The 16,658-nt window shown below is 53.5% G+C and overlaps 3 protein-coding genes across 3 annotated transcripts; all 3 read left to right on the top strand.

The window, feature by feature from the left end:
* Positions 1-117: 117 nt before the first annotated feature.
* si:ch211-140m22.7 (uncharacterized protein LOC570370 homolog) lies at positions 118-4,551 on the top strand. Its single transcript, XM_068746634.1, has 6 exons — positions 118-386; positions 496-551; positions 1,119-1,221; positions 3,561-3,624; positions 3,928-4,052; positions 4,343-4,551. The coding sequence occupies exons 2-6, from the start codon at positions 504-506 to the stop codon at positions 4,372-4,374; spliced, it is 372 nt and encodes a 123-aa protein (XP_068602735.1). The 5' UTR covers positions 118-386; positions 496-503; the 3' UTR covers positions 4,375-4,551.
* Positions 4,552-5,153: 602 nt separating this feature from the next.
* On the top strand, positions 5,154-11,380 carry LOC137901950 (centrosomal protein of 164 kDa-like). The gene is made up of 20 exons (XM_068745985.1): positions 5,154-5,232; positions 5,430-5,510; positions 5,583-5,694; positions 5,958-6,159; positions 6,252-6,407; positions 6,497-6,607; positions 6,683-6,757; positions 6,895-6,993; positions 7,096-7,448; positions 7,517-8,014; positions 8,092-8,344; positions 8,410-8,481; positions 8,564-8,686; positions 8,785-8,903; positions 8,941-9,414; positions 9,507-9,597; positions 9,720-9,828; positions 9,914-10,150; positions 10,274-10,457; positions 10,533-11,380. The coding sequence occupies exons 2-20, from the start codon at positions 5,435-5,437 to the stop codon at positions 10,615-10,617; spliced, it is 3,429 nt and encodes a 1,142-aa protein (XP_068602086.1). The 5' UTR covers positions 5,154-5,232; positions 5,430-5,434; the 3' UTR covers positions 10,618-11,380.
* Positions 11,381-11,503: 123 nt separating this feature from the next.
* ndufv3 (NADH:ubiquinone oxidoreductase subunit V3) lies at positions 11,504-15,104 on the top strand. Its single transcript, XM_068746450.1, has 4 exons — positions 11,504-11,562; positions 12,522-12,639; positions 12,831-13,709; positions 14,700-15,104. Exons 1-4 carry the CDS (start codon positions 11,518-11,520, stop codon positions 14,846-14,848), a joined length of 1,191 nt encoding a protein of 396 aa, XP_068602551.1. The 5' UTR covers positions 11,504-11,517; the 3' UTR covers positions 14,849-15,104.
* The last annotated feature ends 1,554 nt before the right edge of the window (positions 15,105-16,658 follow it).

Here is a 16,658-nt window from a genome sequence, read left to right as displayed (position 1 = left end):
TCTACGCGTTAGAACCGCTGTCGCGCAGAATAGACGTCACATATACAAACACGCCCCCCCCCGCACAGAAAGTACGGAAGAGCTGCGAACGAGTCTAAAAATACGAGGTTTCCTTTCGGAAACGCAACGTTTCAGTGTTCCGAATAGCAATTTAAGAATGAAATGTTTAAAATACGCGGCTAAAGTTGCCATTCGTGTCGGAAAACCCACTTAAAGGCCGAATGTTTACTACCGCAGATGACGTTTGACATAAAAACAACAGGAAGGGGCGGTGCCAGCGCGTCCATGTGTTACATAAAGGCTGGAGAGCTCCGAAGGGTCTGAGAACAACATGCTGCTGTGAGCTGAGGCATCCAAGAGGAACATTAAAGCACATTAATCAGAAGGTAACAGCTGATTCATTCATTCCTTTCATGTGTGCAGCCCGAGAGGATCAACATTCCAGCAGTGCGTTTGTTTGTTTGTCTGATCTTTCGTGTCTTTTCGTTGATGCAGACAGAAACATGGCGGCGGCTGCCCTGCTGAGGATGGGACGGCTGGGCTGTGTGAAGGTAGCGAAACATCCTGACTTCCTGCCATCGTTTCACACACCTGCTCTGTGAAATGTGACGCTTTTACCGGATTACCGGGAGTCCGTGTCGCCTGATGGCTGCAGCCAACCGGAATGATGTGACCCCTCCCTGCGCAGCTGCTTTTTAAACTGACCCTAGGAAGCAGGCTGAAACCAGTCTGCCATGTTTTTAGCCTCCGGCGCCCGTTTCGCATTCCGCCGGGGCATTTAGTCGAGACAGATGTTCCGTAAGTTTGAAAAGATGTCAGATCCTATGAAAGGAAGAAGCTGATGAGCCAAAAGTAAGAACATTTAATAGCATACGTGAAGGACCTTCAGTGTTTATATCATACGGATATAAACCTCTCTGGAAACTGAGGTTTACGCCGATCCTTAAATGCAGCTGCTGCGTCCTGCAGGCCTCCTTTTAATGCTGCTGGAGGTCATCCGGTGTGACCTTTGACCTGCTTTAAAGACTTTACAGGCCTATCATTCTGTGTAAAGTCGGATTAGGAAGTGGCTCGTTTTGTTTTTGGGGATCTTTTACCATTTGTATTTTTATTTTCAGGCTTTGCAGGCCGAGAGCTGGAAGAGTCTCCGGCGGCTTCCTGCAGCTGCAGCCCTGAGCTCCAGATCAGACGGGTCCAAGAAGTCTCCGAGGAAGCCCTCGGGTAAGCTCCACGGCGCCGCTGCCTCCGTCCCAGCCTGCTGTTTGTGATCCGCTCCGGCGCTCCGCTTCGTCTCTTCCTCCAGCGGTGGCTGAAGTCCTCTCTTACAGTTTAGCCGTCTGCGTTTTTGGATTTGTTTACAGATTTGTGTGATCAATCCGATGATCGATGTTCGGAGCGTTTGTGACTCGGTAACGTTTTCATTCTCTTTGCCGACGACTTTTCTTCCACAGGCGCTGAAGATTATAACCGTTTATCTTGATGCAAATATAGATTTCATTTTGGGATTATTATTTTTTTCCGCTTATGTTTACAAAATAATTTGTCGTCTGCTTGCCCTCCTGCGTCTCAGACAAACGCCAGCCTCAAACTTACTTCGATATAGAGAAACTTGTCCAGCACAAGCGATACCAGATTCCCAAGAAAGACGTTTCTGCAGCAGCCGTTGCAGCTGCGGCGGAATCTGCAGCCAAACCTGTTGTTCTGGGGGCCCCGCCTTCTTCTGCACCTGAGGCATCGGCTGCCGCCCCTGTGGTAGAAGCTAACCCCCCTGCGATGGAGGCTAACCCCCCTGCGATGGAGGCTAACCCCCCTGTGGTAGAGGCTAACCCCCCTGTGGTAGAGGCTAACCCCCCTGTGGTAGAGGCTAACCCCCCTGCGATGGAGGCTAACCCCCCTGCGATGGAGGCTAACCCCCCTGTGGTAGAGGCTAACCCCCCTGCGATGGAGGCTAACCCCCCTGTGGTAGAGGCTAACCCCCCTGCGATGGAGGCTAACCCCCCTGTGGTAGAGGCTAACCCCCCTGTGGTAGAGGCTAACCCCCCTGCGATGGAGGCTAACCCCCCTGCGATGGAGGCTAACCCCCCTGCGATGGAGGCTAACCCCCCTGTGGTAGAGGCTAACCCCCCTGCGATGGAGGCTAACCCCCCTGTGGTAGAGGCTAACCCCCCTGCGATGGAGCCTAACCCCCCTGCGATGGAGCCTAACCCCCCTGCGATGGAGGCTAAGCCCCCTGCGGTAGAGGCTAACCCCCCTGCGGTAGAGGCTAACCCCCCTGCGATGGCGGCTAACCCCCCTGCGATGGCGGCTAACCCTCCTGCGATGGAGGCTAACCCCCCTGCGATGGCGGCTAACCCTCCTGCGATGGAGGCTAACCCCCCTGCGATGGAGGCTGACCCCCCTGTGGTTGAAGCTGCTTCAGGAGCTGAAGCGACACCTGTTGCTGAAGCGGTCGCTGACTCTGCTGCACCTGAAGCACCTGAAGCTGAAGCCCCGCCTGTTATCGAGGCTGTTGCTGAAGCGGTTGCTGAAACTGCTGCACCTGAAGCACCTGAAGCTGAAGCCCCGCCTGTTATCGAGGCTGTTGCTGAAGCGGTCGCTGAAGCTGTGCCTGTGGTTGAGGCTATCATTGAGGTCGTTTCTGAAGCCGTACCCGCGGCTGAGGTAGTTGCTGAAGTAATCGCTGAAGCTGCACCCGTGGTCAAGGCTGCTGCTGAAGCTGTCGCTGAAGCTGTGGCTGAAGCTGTGGCTGAAACGGCTGCCGCTCCATCGTCTGAAGCCCCCGCTGCAGAAGCAGCAGCTGAAGTCTCCTCTGCTGAAGCTGCATTAGAAGCAGCCCCTGAACCCGCGCCTGAAGCGACCCCCCTAGATGCCGCTGCAGAGCTTCAAGCCGAACCTGCCCCCCCTGCGGCTGAAGCTCCTGCCCTCGTGGAGAGCGGCGAGGAGCTGCTGGACCCCGCCCCGGTCGTAGCTGAAGCTGCAGGAGAGGCGCTGCAGGTGGATGTCCCAGCTGAGCCAGTAGAAACTGAGGGTACACGCCTGAACCTCCTCCCCACCGCCCTTCTCCTTCCCTCTGCGGACCTTGCTCTCCACCAACGGTCGTTTCCTCCTCCTTTGATTTGACTCGATGGTGAAGTCGTTCGTGAGGCGTGTAAAGACGTGTGACATCACAAACGCACCCTCCTCTTCCTCTCACAGCCTCTCGGCGTTGACTCGTTGTGGTTTCGCCCCCCCCCCCCCCCCCCGTCCCTCACACTCCCTTCACGTTTGACCTGCGTGTGTTTTCTGTGACCTTTCCTTCAGGGGAGCAACACTTGGTGTTGTTCCCTTGTTTCTGTGTAAAAAGCTCCAGCAGCTTTTTAAATGTGTAGCTTAGCATGAGCGACCTTCTGACCCCTCAGCTGACCTTTCCTGTCTGACCCCTGCCTCGCCCTCCCAGGGTTCTGATTAAGCTTGGATTGGTCATCTGCTTCTACTGTCTGGCAGATGAAATCCAAAAGCAGTATTACAGTATTGCTCTGGGGGGGGGGTCAGAATATTTCATTGTGTTTTTCCTCCCTCAGCTCCAATGGACCCGATTCAGAAGCTCTTCCTGGACGCCATACGCGGCTACTCCTCAAAGAGCCGGTAAGTCAGCTGGAATAGGAACCGGATCGGACCGGAACGTGGTTTAAACTAAGGTCCCGCCTCTCAGAGGGAACACAGCCAATCATACTTTAAGAGAATGAGATGATAATTTGGGTGGCCTATCAGGGGTGTCTCCCATTTGGACACGCCCCCTGTGTAGACTCCAGAGGGCAGAAATAAACAATTCCAAAGGAAATGTAAATACGCCAGAAGTCGTCTTTTACATCCTGCTGATTATTGCCTTCTCATCTGACATGTTTAATTCGTTTAATAATAAATCGAGTCCTTGTCTGACTCCCGCAGGGCGACTGGGGGGCTCGTAGATGCAGATTCAGAATTTGAAAAGGCCCTGGCAGATGAGACCTCGAAGCTTCAGCGACTGTATGGAGGCGGTGACCTTGAAACCTTCCCCGAGTTCATATTCTCAGGTGAGCAAAGCTAGATTCTCCTCTGACACGTTAGTTTTTATCGTACGGACCCGGCGTAGGGCTCGGGGCTCCGACGTTGTTACGTATATTGATCCAGTCACCCCTCAACACGCAGGAAGGATTAAGGAGTGGCCAGATTAATAACATTAACTAAATTACGCTGATCTTCAGCTTCAATATGTGTCAGAAGATTTAGAAGAAAACGGTCGTGGATCTGATCGCTCTCCGAAAGTATTCTTTGAGAGTAAAGTCATTAAATATATTTATCAGACTGTTCTTTCTTTTTTCAGAGCCCAAGTTTGACGAAGTTTCCCAGAAGTGATCACCGAACCTTTTCTACAGTCGCCTTCCTCGTGTCTACGATCTTTAGTGTGATCGGTTCAGTGTCTCCAGCGTCGTAGGTGAGAACATTTAGAGTGTTAGCTAAAGCGTTAGACGTGTATTTGTGACAAAGTGAACTCTGATGTGTGTTGAGCTGAATGTTGACAAAGGAAATAAAGTTCAGTTCATTTTTGTCTGTCAAAAAAGAAGTGTCAAGCCTCTTCTTTCTTTTGCACGCGATTTAAGATTTATTACGAGCCTGGAACTGCTCATTTTAACATTTAGTTTTATTCTTATTACTCCGCTGCCATCGGGTTTAGACGTAAGAACCTGTTTCTGTTCTGGGGAGTTTGAAGGGGAAACGGGTGAAAGCCATGTTTGTACAGTGTTAGAAGAATAATAAAGAACTTCAGTCATAATGGAAATTATGTGAAAATAAATAAAATATAACTCAGTATGAGCGATAAGAACCAATAAAGATAAACAACGTCGGTACCACGGTGTTATTAAAAGGCGATAAGCAACGAATTTTCTATTATTTACTTAATTGTAATTAATAAAAACGTTTATTTATTTGAGCATAAAAGCATAAACGAAAAAATGAACAAAAAATAAAATAAAATAAATACAAATAATGATCATTGTATGTAAATAAACGATGTAAGGGCAATTCATAAATAAAAAATATTAGCAACAAACTGCTCCGCCAACCTCACAAACCGGAAATGACGTGCGGGCGTATCCCAGCAACGGCTAGCTTCCAGCTTTGTTCGACGTTCAGTAGCTCGGAGGAGGCTAGCCTAGCCTAGCCTACTTAGCTCGTCCCTTTCCCGTGTCTCCCGCGTATTTCCGCCTTAACGTAAGTTAATTTAACGTCGCTATTTCCTTCAGACGTTTGACTCGTTCTCATTTTGAACAGTTTATCGCGCCGGATTCTCCGGAAAGGCGTGCGTTAATCAGAAACTGTCCGCAGCTCAAGGATGAAAGGGCTGAAATGAGACGTTATACGTTATACGTTATAAACTGTGTTATAAACGGTCTCTTGCGTCCGTGCAGGTAACATGTCCGATCTTTTATATGAAGACCAGCGTGTCCTCGAAGAAATAACTGAAGTGGACTTTGAAGCCAGTGAAGAAGGTACGAGGGGGACTCATCTCCGGTAGATTGTGTTATTACATGGTTATAATCGCCCTCGCCTCCTCTCCTCAGACATCCTTGAATATGCCTCAATAATCGGCATTGATCCGGACACCGAGCCGGAGCTCCTGTGGCTGGCGAGGGAAGGCCTCCAGGCCACGCTGCCCCCCGGCTGGAGAGCTGTGTAAGTACCGTTAGCTTCTACTGTAGCTCTTCGATTCATCTGCGTGAGTAGAACAGCGTCGGAGCGCTTGTGTCCTCCAGACGGATCCGGAGTGAGGCGCTGATCGCCACGGCAACCAGCGCCTTCCACCCGTCTGTGACGGCCAGCCAGAGACAGGAGACACATCCGAGACGAAGCACTCCTAAAGCCCCCATCCCCACTGAGACGCTCGGTTGTCTACATGTTGACGTGACCCCCCCCCCCCCCCCCCCTTTCCCCTGCAGCGAGGATCCGACAAAAGGCATTTATTATTTCAACTTTGAGACGGGAGAGTCTATCTGGGATCATCCCAACGACCTGCTCTACAGCCGGAGGGTCACTGAGGAGCGGGGGCGCGCCCCGCATGCAGGGGGCGCCATGCCGAAGACGGGCAAGGAGAAGAAGAAGAGGAAAGGAAAGCGAAAGGACAGACTAAAGACTCCTGAGGTGAGGGTCGGGCCCGTTGGACCGGCACCGGGACCCGCTCTGGACGGAAACGTTTGAAGCTTCCTCTGATCCTCCTTCCTGATTTGCTGCAGGTCTTCGGTCAGGCCACGCCGGCCTTGCTGGGCCACCTGCCCCCTCTGCGGGGCATGACCCACCTGGGCAGAACCATCGTCTCCGGTGCTGCTCCTGGTCTGCACAGCCCTCTGGGAGCTTTAGGAGTTCTGGAGCCCATCAGGACTTCCCTCGGGGTGAGATCCGGGCGTACGAGGATCCCGCTCGCCTTCAACCCGGATCCTCACCGGTATTCAGGAATACTTTTCACCTTTGTCTCTGTCAGGGTTCCCAGAGCCAGGGCCCGTCCAGTATTTGCAGCTCCAGGCAGGAGGACAGGGCGTCCCTCGCCGGGGGCCCCTGCGATGAGGCGGACATGTGCTGCTCAGACTCCGAGGTTCGGTCTGGAGACAAACACGATTAAAACCGATCCGTTACGACCTAACGAAGTGAAACACGATCACCTTTACAGCCGAGCCTTCACGAGTCAGAGCCAGCGAGGCGTCCTCCGGACCTCGATGTCCCCCGGACGGACCCGGAGCGTGAGGTGGGACAGGTAATAAAAGGCTTTAGATAATGGGAACAGAGAGAGAGAGTGTGTGTGTGTTCGCTTCATAATGGTGTGTGTGTGTGTGTGTGTGTTTGCTTCATAATGGTGTGTGTGTTTGTGTGTTTTCAATCGAGGACAATGAGGACAAATTTAGAACTGAAGAGAGGACGGAGCCAGAGTTGCGTGACATTTCCACAGCTCGAGACAGCAGCCTCGAGCTTTCCTCCCAACGAGTAAGGACACACACACACACACGCACACACACACACTCACACACACACACACACACACACGTCTCAGGACATCAGTGTGAGAATGCGTGTGTGCTGTTGCAGTCTGAAGTCGACGAGGACAGCGAGAAGGCGGCCCCGCCCTTTCACGGGAAGACGGCGTGTGGCGTGACGTGGCTGGACACCAGACCGGTTTACTCCGACGGCGCAAAGGAGGAGGAGCAGGAGAACCAGGAGGAGGAGCAGGAGAACAAGGAGGAGGAGCAGGAGAACAAGGAGGAGGAGCAGGAGAACCAGGAGGAGGAGCAGGAGAACAAGGAGGAGGAGCAGGAGAACAAGGAGGAGGAGCAGGAGAACAAGGAGGAGGAGCAGGAGAACCAGGAGGAGGAGCAGAAGAGCCAGGAGGAGGAGCAGGAGAACAAGGAGGAGGAGCAGGAGAACCAGGAGGAGGCCGATGGGTACGTTCGTGTTTCCGAGTCCGTCGGGCTTTTAAGACGCTTCGAGTTGAACGTCTTTCCACCTTCAGACCTCCACAAAGCGCCGACCGACCCGACCCGCAGCCGTCCGGACCCTCGTCCTCGGTTCTCCCTCTCAAGCCGGCTGGATCCTCCTCACGCAGCTCCTCAAGCTGCTCCTCGATCGCAGGAGCCAAGAGGTTCGGGAGAAAGAAAGAGACGAAGGAAGGGAGAGAGGAGAAGCCTCCCAAACCGGGGAGAAGTGAGCCGAGGAATCGTGATGATGAGGAAGACGGCAGGGAGCGTCTGATCAGGGAGAAGGAGGAGAGGTTGGACAGCCGACGGGAGGCGCTTGGGAGGGAAGAGGAGGAGGAGCGGAAACGACTGATCAGGGAGAAGGAGGAGAGAATGAACATCCTAAGAGAGGAGCTCAAGAGAGGAGAAGCCGAGGACAAGAAGCGGCTGACGGAGGAGAAGGAGGAGAGACTGGAGACCCGGAGGAAAGAGCTTGAGAGCGAGGAAGAGGAGCAGGAGAGAAAGCTGAAGGAGGAGAACGAGGAGAAACTGAGGTAGGCCTATAGGACGTAGACTCCTCGGGTCAGAACTCCCCGAAAGAAATAATTCACCTCATAAACGGCTTCCGCAGAGCCTTGCAGCAGCGCCTCCTCTCCAAAAGGAGCGAGGAGGAGGCCAGGCTGACTGAGGAGTCTGAGATTGTGCTGAAGGAGCTCCAGGAGTCTGCTCCGTTGGGAAAGGAGGAGAACGACTCCTCTCCGGAGCGGGAGAGACTGGAGGCCCAACACGGAGAGGACATCCAGCGTCTGAGGAAGGAGTTGGAAGAGGAGAAGGAGCGGCTCCGGAGGGAGATGGAGGAGAAAGTCCACTCCCTGAGGAAGGAGGTGCCGACGGCGACGCCGAGGATTTGTCTACGTGTTTCCATTTAAGCTGTTTGTCCTGTCCGAAGGTCGACGTCGCCGAGGAGACGAAGGAGTTCGGTTCCCGGTACGAGCAGCAGCTGGCGGAGAACCACAAGGAGGTGAGAGGAGACGCGTCGCCCCCCCCCCCCGTCCCCCCCCTCCGACGGGGCTTTCCTTAAATCATTCACGCTCCTCTTCCAGCTCGCAAGCATTTATCAGGAAAGGCAGGAGGAGGCGCTGCGAGATCATCGGTCACAGATGGACCGGCTGAGGGAGGAGCACGAGAGGGAGGTGCAGCGCATCAGGGTGCAGCACCAGGAGGAGGTCAGGGTGATACTCCGCCTCCTTTTTATTCTGCAACGAGGTCTAAACTGGGGAGAATCAGAAACGCCACGTGAGGCCTTCGTTGTTTGTGTTCCCAGGAGGCGGCGCTGAGGGAGCGTCTCCTCGTTGCCCTGCAGGAGAAGAGGGAGCGTCTCCGGGAGTCCCACGCCGCCCAGCTGGACGAACTCAACAAACAGCTGAAGGAGGTAGCAGCAGCGCCTCCTTCTGGATCGCCCTTTTCCCCCGTAAAACAGTCCACACGTAAATAAATGTGACTTTACCTTCCCTCGCCTCGTCCAGGAGAGAGAGATGCTGAAACGGGAGCTGGAGACGGCGCGGCAGGAAAACCGCGAGATCAAAGGTCTCCTCCAGAAAGCGAAGAGGGAGAGAGACGAGGCCAGGGAGGAGGAAGGGCGGCTGAAGAAGAGCCGGGACGAGGCCGTGGAGGAGGGCGGGAGAGCCAGGAAGGAGAAGGAGAAGCTCATGAACGAAAGGAAAGGAGCGTTGGAGGAGAAGCTAATGAACGAAAGGAAAGGAGCGATGGAGGAGAAGCTAATAAAAGAAAGGAAAGGAGCGATGGAGGAGAAGCTAATAAAAGAAAGGAAAGGAGCGATGGAGGAGAAGCTAATGAAAGAAAGGAAAGGAGCGTTGGAGGAGGGCGGGAGAGCCAGGAAGGAGAGAGATGCATCAGTAGAAGAGGGCAGGGGGGGCGAGATGCAAAGATTCAGGTAAGCTCCTCCCCTTAGATCGCCCCCTGGACTGATCCCACCAATCGATCAACCTGACAGCAGCTCATTTCCTGTTTATTTCTTCCAATCAGCCGGCTCGAGCAAGACCCCGTCCCGAGCGCCCCCCTCAGACCGGAACCCGAGCCGGGCGGGAGGGCGGGGGAGGCGGCGCAGCCGGAGCAGGTGGGACGGCGAGCCGCCCGCCCTCTGCCGCAGGGCCACGCCTCCATCGGTTTTCATTGGTTGTCTGTCTTTGAGGTAGAGCTGCTGTTATTAACACGACGCCCCCCCCCCCCTCCTTTCAGTCCCCGGATGTGTCCCCGGATGTGTCCCACCTGGCCGCAGACAGGAAGGTGACCTTCGCCGTGACCGAGTCCGACCTCAGCAGCTCCGTGGCGACGCCCAACCGTCCAGGTGACGCCCGGGTTAAACGCCGCTCCGCTCCGGGATCACGGGACGTCCCGCTGACGCCACGCGTCTCTCCTTTTGTCCCTCACAGTCTCGGATCAGCTGCTGGAGATAAAGAAGTACGTCCAGCATATCTCGGGACAGCTGGACACCGTCATGGCAACCGTGCCCTCGCTGGCCCAGAGGACGGTCCCTGAGCTCCGTCCCACGCCGACCTCCGACCCTTTCCTTCCAGGCTTTGCCCCGGTCCAGCCGCGGCTTCAGGACTGGACCGCCTTCGTCCCGCCTCCCTCGGCGAATTCGTCCTGGAGCGCCTCGTCCGCCCTCGGTCAGACCCGCCTCCAGACCCGCCTCCAGACCCGCCTCCAGACCCGCCTCCAGACCCGTCCTGCTGCATCACGCGTGTTTGACGTGTTGTCCTCCCGGACGCTGAACCCGTGTCTCTCCTCAGGGGCCGCCTTCGACCCGATCCTCTCCAGCACCCGCCGGTCCGCCTCCGCGTACCCGCCGTACCCGACCGCCAGGCCGGACCCGTGGACGGCGCCGAGGCCGGGGGAGACGGACGACCAGAGGCTGCAGGAAATGCTGAAGAGCAGCAGGAAGTGGTTGGACAAGCAGGAGAAGGACGCCAGCATGTACGGACACGATGCCATTGGCTCGTCCTCCTCCTACCCAGAGGGGCGTGTCTAAGCTGTCTCTTTGCCTTCCAGACTCTTGACTCGCTGTCCGTCGTTGAAGTACGGCCCAGTTCAGCTGGGCCTGGAGTCCAACCAGATCCGGATATATCGGCACTGAAGAGACGGCGTACTGCGCTAACTCTAACCCAGCACGCCATCGTGTCACTGCGCCTGAGAGGACGCGATTCATCAGCAGGGTCTTTGTACATATAGAGATATTCTGGATATTTTTACACCGTATTTTAATAAATATTACCTACATGGGTTCTCTCCGGTTCCGCTGCAGCTCAGGTGAATGGGTCACGACAATCTGCGTAGGCGTGACACCAGCCTCATCGTGTCTCTGAGGATGGTGATGATGTCATCATCCACGCCGTCCAGGCAGTATTCCCATCAGTGTTTATTCTTAGAAAAGGGGAATACAAACGGGTTCAATAATATTCCACCGCCTTTTCCGGCGTCTGTGTGATTCAATCAAACTATTTCTGGAGACCTCTTTTCGACTTTCTTAGACTTAGACTCAGAGTCGATCAGCTGTTCTGGGACTAAAAACAGAGGGCAGCGCCCGAGGTTCGAACTCCCGGCCCGCGGACCGCTGGAGTGCAGGAACATGTGGGTCGTTCGAAGTAACCTCTGAGCTAAACCTCTGCACCTGAGCGCGGAAGCAAAGCAGCCTTATGACTCTTTAAACGAGGAAATGACTGGAGTAAGCCGTGATCGATACAAATATCCAAATCAATCAATCAACGGAGTCCAACGTCTCCCGTAACTTCTATGTGTCATATCTTCGGTTTAATAATTAGTTAATGCGGCACTTTTTTTTGTATAAAACTGTAATTTATACGTATTTTCATATATTTTCCCAAAATAAATGCAACATTCTGTCGTACAACGGTGCAAAAATGGACTTAATATTCTTCAAGGACATAAATAGGGTCACGTGACTCCTTCGTGTTGTTGTGGAACTTTTTGTTTTCACTCGCAGTTTCCTGTCGGTCAGCAACACCAGGGACACAAGATGGCGACCTCCTTGTTGCGGATAGGGCGAATAGGATCCCTCAAGGTATTATGGTCTTTATTACTCCTCAAACGTTTGATGTGTGTTCTGTTCTGACTCCGGAGCTTCTCAGCCTAAAGTTTAACACCGCGGAGGAGAACCTTTTGATCCCAGCTGTTATCAGAATCATGAAAATACGACGGAACGAAAGATCGCCCGTAGAACGACATTTATTTAATTCCCTGACGTCGGACACACCGACGTCACGCGACCGCGGAAGTGTTAATTATTTAATAGTTTTGGATTCTGTAATTTAAATTCTCCAAACTTCCGGTATAAAGGCCAATCATAGAGCTCCGTATAAATGACTTCGCACATTGGAATCTGTGACGTCTGAGGAAGTTGAAGACAAAAAAACAAACGCTAAAATGACTCACTGCGTTTTCTGTTCATTTAGTTTTGGGTTATTTTGAATTTGTTGATGTAGTTTTATCCTGAATGAAAATATATTGTAATAATAAATAGGTTGTAATGTGATTTAATCAGTAAAGTCCCCTGCTGTATTCTCCCTGTGGAACGCTTCGCTCTGTACGAGTTTCGCTCTGTACGAGTTTCGCTCTGTGCGAGTTTCGCTCTTCGCTCTGTGCGAGTTTCGCTCTGTGCGAGTTTCGCTCTGTGCGAGTTTCGCTCTGTGCGAGTTTCGCTCTGTACGAGTTTCGCTCTGTACGAGTTTCGCTCTGTGCGAGTTTCGCTCTGTGCGAGTTTCGCTCTGTGCGAGTTTCGCTCTGTGCGAGTTTCGCTCTGTACGAGTTTCGCTCTGTACGAGTTTCGCTCTGTGCGAGTTTTGCTCTGTGCGAGTTTCGCTCTGTACGAGTTTCGCTCTGTGCGAGTTTCGCTCTGTACGAGTTTCGCTCTGTGCGAGTTTCGCTCTGTGCGAGTTTCGCTCTGTACGAGTTTCGCTCTGTGCGAGTTTCGCTCTGTGCGAGTTTCGCTCTGTACGAGTTTCGCTCTGTGCTCCTCTGCAGGGTCTCGGGCCGGAGCGCTGGGGGGTCCTGAGGAGCCGCTCGGCCGCCTCGTTCTGCACTCGGGCTGCAGAGCCCCCGAAACCGGCCCCGGCCCCCAAGCCAAAGGCTGCAAGCAAGAGTGAGGCTGTTATTTAGAAACACGCCGGACCCACCTATTTCTCTTTAACGCCATTATCTTACTTTATTTGTCTGTTTTTAACCCCTTCAGTGCTGAATGAGCTTTGATCCCCTTTAGAAGTCAGTCCACTTCGCTCTGCAGGTTTATTTTCATTTAAATGTTCTTGTCTCGTTTGCCGTTTTCCTCAGCAGCAGGTGAGAGAGCCATCTTGCTTGCCTACAAGCCTGCAGTTGCCTTCCCACTTAGACTTTCAGAGCCGGGGGTTTCCCCGACACAGTCTCTAGGTGTAACGGAATCGGTGGTTGGCTCCGCTGCTGCTGCAGGAACGTCTGGAGAACCTGTCAGAACCTCCGCTGAGCCCGGTGAGCCAGCAGCGGACCGATCTTCTTCTTCCTCATCCAGCGAGTCTGACTCAGACTCAGACTCTGACTCTGAGGACAAGATGTCGGAAGTGAAGACTGAACCCAAGCCGTTACCCCCGGAGGTCTCAGAAGCATCCGTAGCAGAGGGGGCGACGGTCGAGGACGGAGTTAAGGAGGCTGCTCCAGGAGCAGCAGCAACGGCGTCGGATCGAGGAACGGCCGCGGATTCGTCCGTTGTCGGCTCTGAAGAGGTCCTGGACTCGGCCCCCGAGGTCTCCACGGCTGTGGAAGACACACCTGGGGGGGCAGGGGTTCACCGAGACGCTGCTGAAGCAGTGGAATCCACTCCAGAAGTAACAGAAGATGTTTCATCTCCAACTGTTCATGACGAAGATGTGACGAAAGCAGCAACTCCTGAAACTGACCCGGCCTGTGCTGAAGCCCCCGGGGAGGCCCCCGTGGAGGCCCCCGTAGAGGCCGTTTCTGCAGAAGCTGCTGAAGCCCCCGTAGAGGCCCCCGTAGAGGCCCCCGTAGAGGCCGTTTCTGCAGAAGCTGCTGAAGCCCCCGGGGAAGCTGTCGATGCGCCTGCAGAGGCTGCAGCTGAAGCCTCGGCCCCCCCGGAGGAGCCGCTGGTGGACGCTGCTCCGGTCACAGCTGAAGCTGCAGGAGAGGAGCTGCAGGCCGAAGCCCCCGTTGAACCACCTGAGGGTACACACTACACCCCCCCCCAAAGCGCTAGCTTACAGACCTTTCTATCCGTGTTAACCCGGCTTCACACGCTCAAGCTGCTGTTTTTAAATATCGTTCCTGCTCCTCTGTGACCTCTGACCTCGTTGCATTGGCTTTCATTCGTTGGCGCGAGGTGGGTGTCGTTTAACCCCTGCTGGTGTGCTTCTTCCTCCCTGCCGTGACCTTCGGATGCATTCTGCCTGTTGAACCTTCGATGCGTCTGTCTTCTCGCCGCCGCCGCCTGATCGAGGCGGTATCGCTTGTTGCTAACTGTTCCCCGTTGCCAAATCCATCTTCGCTCTCAGAATGCTCCTCTCGCGTTTGACTTGCTCGCTTTGAATGATTTACTGTTCCAGGCTCTCTGAGCTAATGGCGTTTGATGGCCGGGTAGCGCTATCGCTAAAAGTCGATGTTAGCGTTGGCTGACGGCGAAGATGTGCTGAAAGGCCAGGCGGCAGCTGGACAAGCAGAAGCTGGGAAGGGTTGGCGTCTCTGGATTGATTCCAGGAAGCGGGATTACACGGTTTCCAGGACGTTAAAATAAATCATGACATCAGTGTTTGCACGAATGCGTCTCTGGAACGGACCTGCAGCCCCCGCCCACCGTTAGTGGACGGATAGCTAAAGATTCCAGTCCCCGATATTCCTGCCTCTGCATACCCGGCTAACCTTTAAATGTAGAACGTTGGTATGTAAAGAATATTATTCACCTCTGTGAAATCAAAGTTTCCAAGACGCTGTGAAATTGATTTTCTTCCCTTTTTTAAAAAAATCCGTTTCACGCACGCTTCTGCCAGACTATCTCCAGCAGGGCCCGTCTTTACGGCGTCCGAGCTCATTTACCTTCTGGTTTCCCCTCACAAACGTGATCGTTGAGGCTTTTCACGCCCGCGTTCAGACCCGCGTTCAGACCCGCGTTCAGCATTGTGATCAGTTTTCTTTAATCCGTTTCCTCCACTCCTCCTGCAGAGGCTGCACCTCCGGAGCCAGAGGAGCCTTTCGACAACAGCACTTATAAGAACTACCAGCACCACAGCTACCACCCCTTCACGTTTGCCGACCTTGACGTGGAAATGGCCAAGTTTCGCCTCCCCCAGCCCTCCTCCGGCACGCGCTAGAGGAGCTGGAGCTTTCGTCAAGCATCCACGTTGTTCGTATGTACGATTATCCTCCTGTCGGACCCGCGTGGCGTTCTGCTGTTTAAATGCTACACATAATAAAACACACAAAATGAGGATTCACGTCTGTCCTGACTCACTGTTTTGTCTTTCTTTTGGAATTATGCGTATAAAAGGATCGGCAAAGATCAAACGCTTCTTTTGTGCTGTGTTTCTGCCTTGGGGGGGTTCATTTGAATAAAGCTGAGTGTGCAAATGGTTCGTCTGTTTCTATTTTAATACCCCCCCCCCCTCTTCGCTTGAACACGATGCTAATTATTTTATGTGTAGTCTTTCGGCAGTCTGCATCTTGTTATCGATTATGCTCCTGTAAATATGATGAGGGAATAAATGCAAGCTGCAGATGTTCATAGAAAATGTGTTAAAGAGGCCAGCGAGAGCGTTTTCCAAGCGAAAACCCCCCCAGCAGGGTGCAGTGGGACTCTTCTAGCAAGGAGGACGTCATGTCTCCGCCCACCTCATAAATATGCATGAGCTATGCGCTCCTGCGTGCCCTTACGCGATGACGCAACACGACAACTGCGGGTCCCGATTGCTGCAGCCGCTTGTCAGTGTGACGAAGATTGGCACTCAGGTAAGCTGTCACTCAAAATGCCTCTTTTTCCGTTCCCTATCAATCAAACGATCCGGGCCGCACGCAAAATACCCCCCGAGCGGGGAGCGCGCACTGAGGCAGGGCAGCAGAGGGTGCTTTGGGACGGGAAGCAGAAGCGACAGAGCTCCGGGAAGAAATAAAATAAAAAAAATCTGTATACAGGGGAGGAGGGGTGGGGGGTAAAAAAAAATATGTCGGCGTTTCGGGGGCAGAGGAGGACCGTAGAGAAGCGAAGGGCGAGAGCTCGAAACGAGGCCCGGCAGTTAGCGCGGAGGGGAGGGCAGCTGTCCCCGCCTGATTGATTGACTGATGTGGGAAGGATTTGAGGATCGGCCGGGCTAACCTGGTGTGCAGCCGATGCTTCTTGATAGAATTTTGATCGAATCGCTGCGCGCTGCTGTCAATATCTGCGTATTCATTAAAGATGTTAACGGAAAACGGCGATGCGGCCGAAGCCGTCTTGTTACATTGACGTCGCGCTCAACTCGTATCAATCCGCAGCGGGAGCTTTTTTTTGTGCCTGGCTAGCTAGCTAGCTAGCTGGGTTAGCTTGTTTTTTGTTTTGTTTTTTTGGCGGTGATTCTCTTGCTAAATATGGCGCGTTGTATTTTGGCTCCGCGCTAACAGCAGGAGAAACACTTTAAGTGAACAGCTAGCTAGCTAGCTAGCTCGGCTAGGCGTCGCTCTTTTGAGTCAACCCCGCTGGGTGCGGGGGCTAGCGCGGGTACATGCTAGCGTAATGGGGGGGGGGGGGGCTAACCCCAGCGTAGCCTCTGCACCGTGGACAACCACGATAGTTAGCTAATGTTAGCCTTCGGGCGGTTTTAAACTTTTACGTCCCTTTGCCGCCACAAATAGCGAGAGCAGCTAACACGGAGGCTAAAGGCTAGGGCGTGTGTAAAGAGGAGTTAGCATCAGCTCACTGTTTATTCACAGAAACACAACTTAATGTGATTTAAAAACATCCCTGTTAAATATACCGAAGTGGGTTCTACACCAGCGGAACCATCAAGTTCTCTGGCCCGGATGTAACGAAACACACAAGTTAACACTTCTTCTTCTTTTATTTTAATGCTATTTACAGTTCTGTTGTCCCACATGTCCAAACGTCTCCGGTTCGGGTCAGTTTTAATGCTTTTGAGTTCTGTTCATCAT

The sequence above is a fragment of the Brachionichthys hirsutus genome, chromosome 12 (genome assembly GCF_040956055.1).
Source record: "Brachionichthys hirsutus isolate HB-005 chromosome 12, CSIRO-AGI_Bhir_v1, whole genome shotgun sequence".
Lineage (NCBI taxonomy): Eukaryota > Metazoa > Chordata > Actinopteri > Lophiiformes > Brachionichthyidae > Brachionichthys > Brachionichthys hirsutus.
The sequence above is the reverse complement of the archived record's forward strand: the minus strand, read 5'-3'. Positions and strand labels throughout refer to the sequence as shown.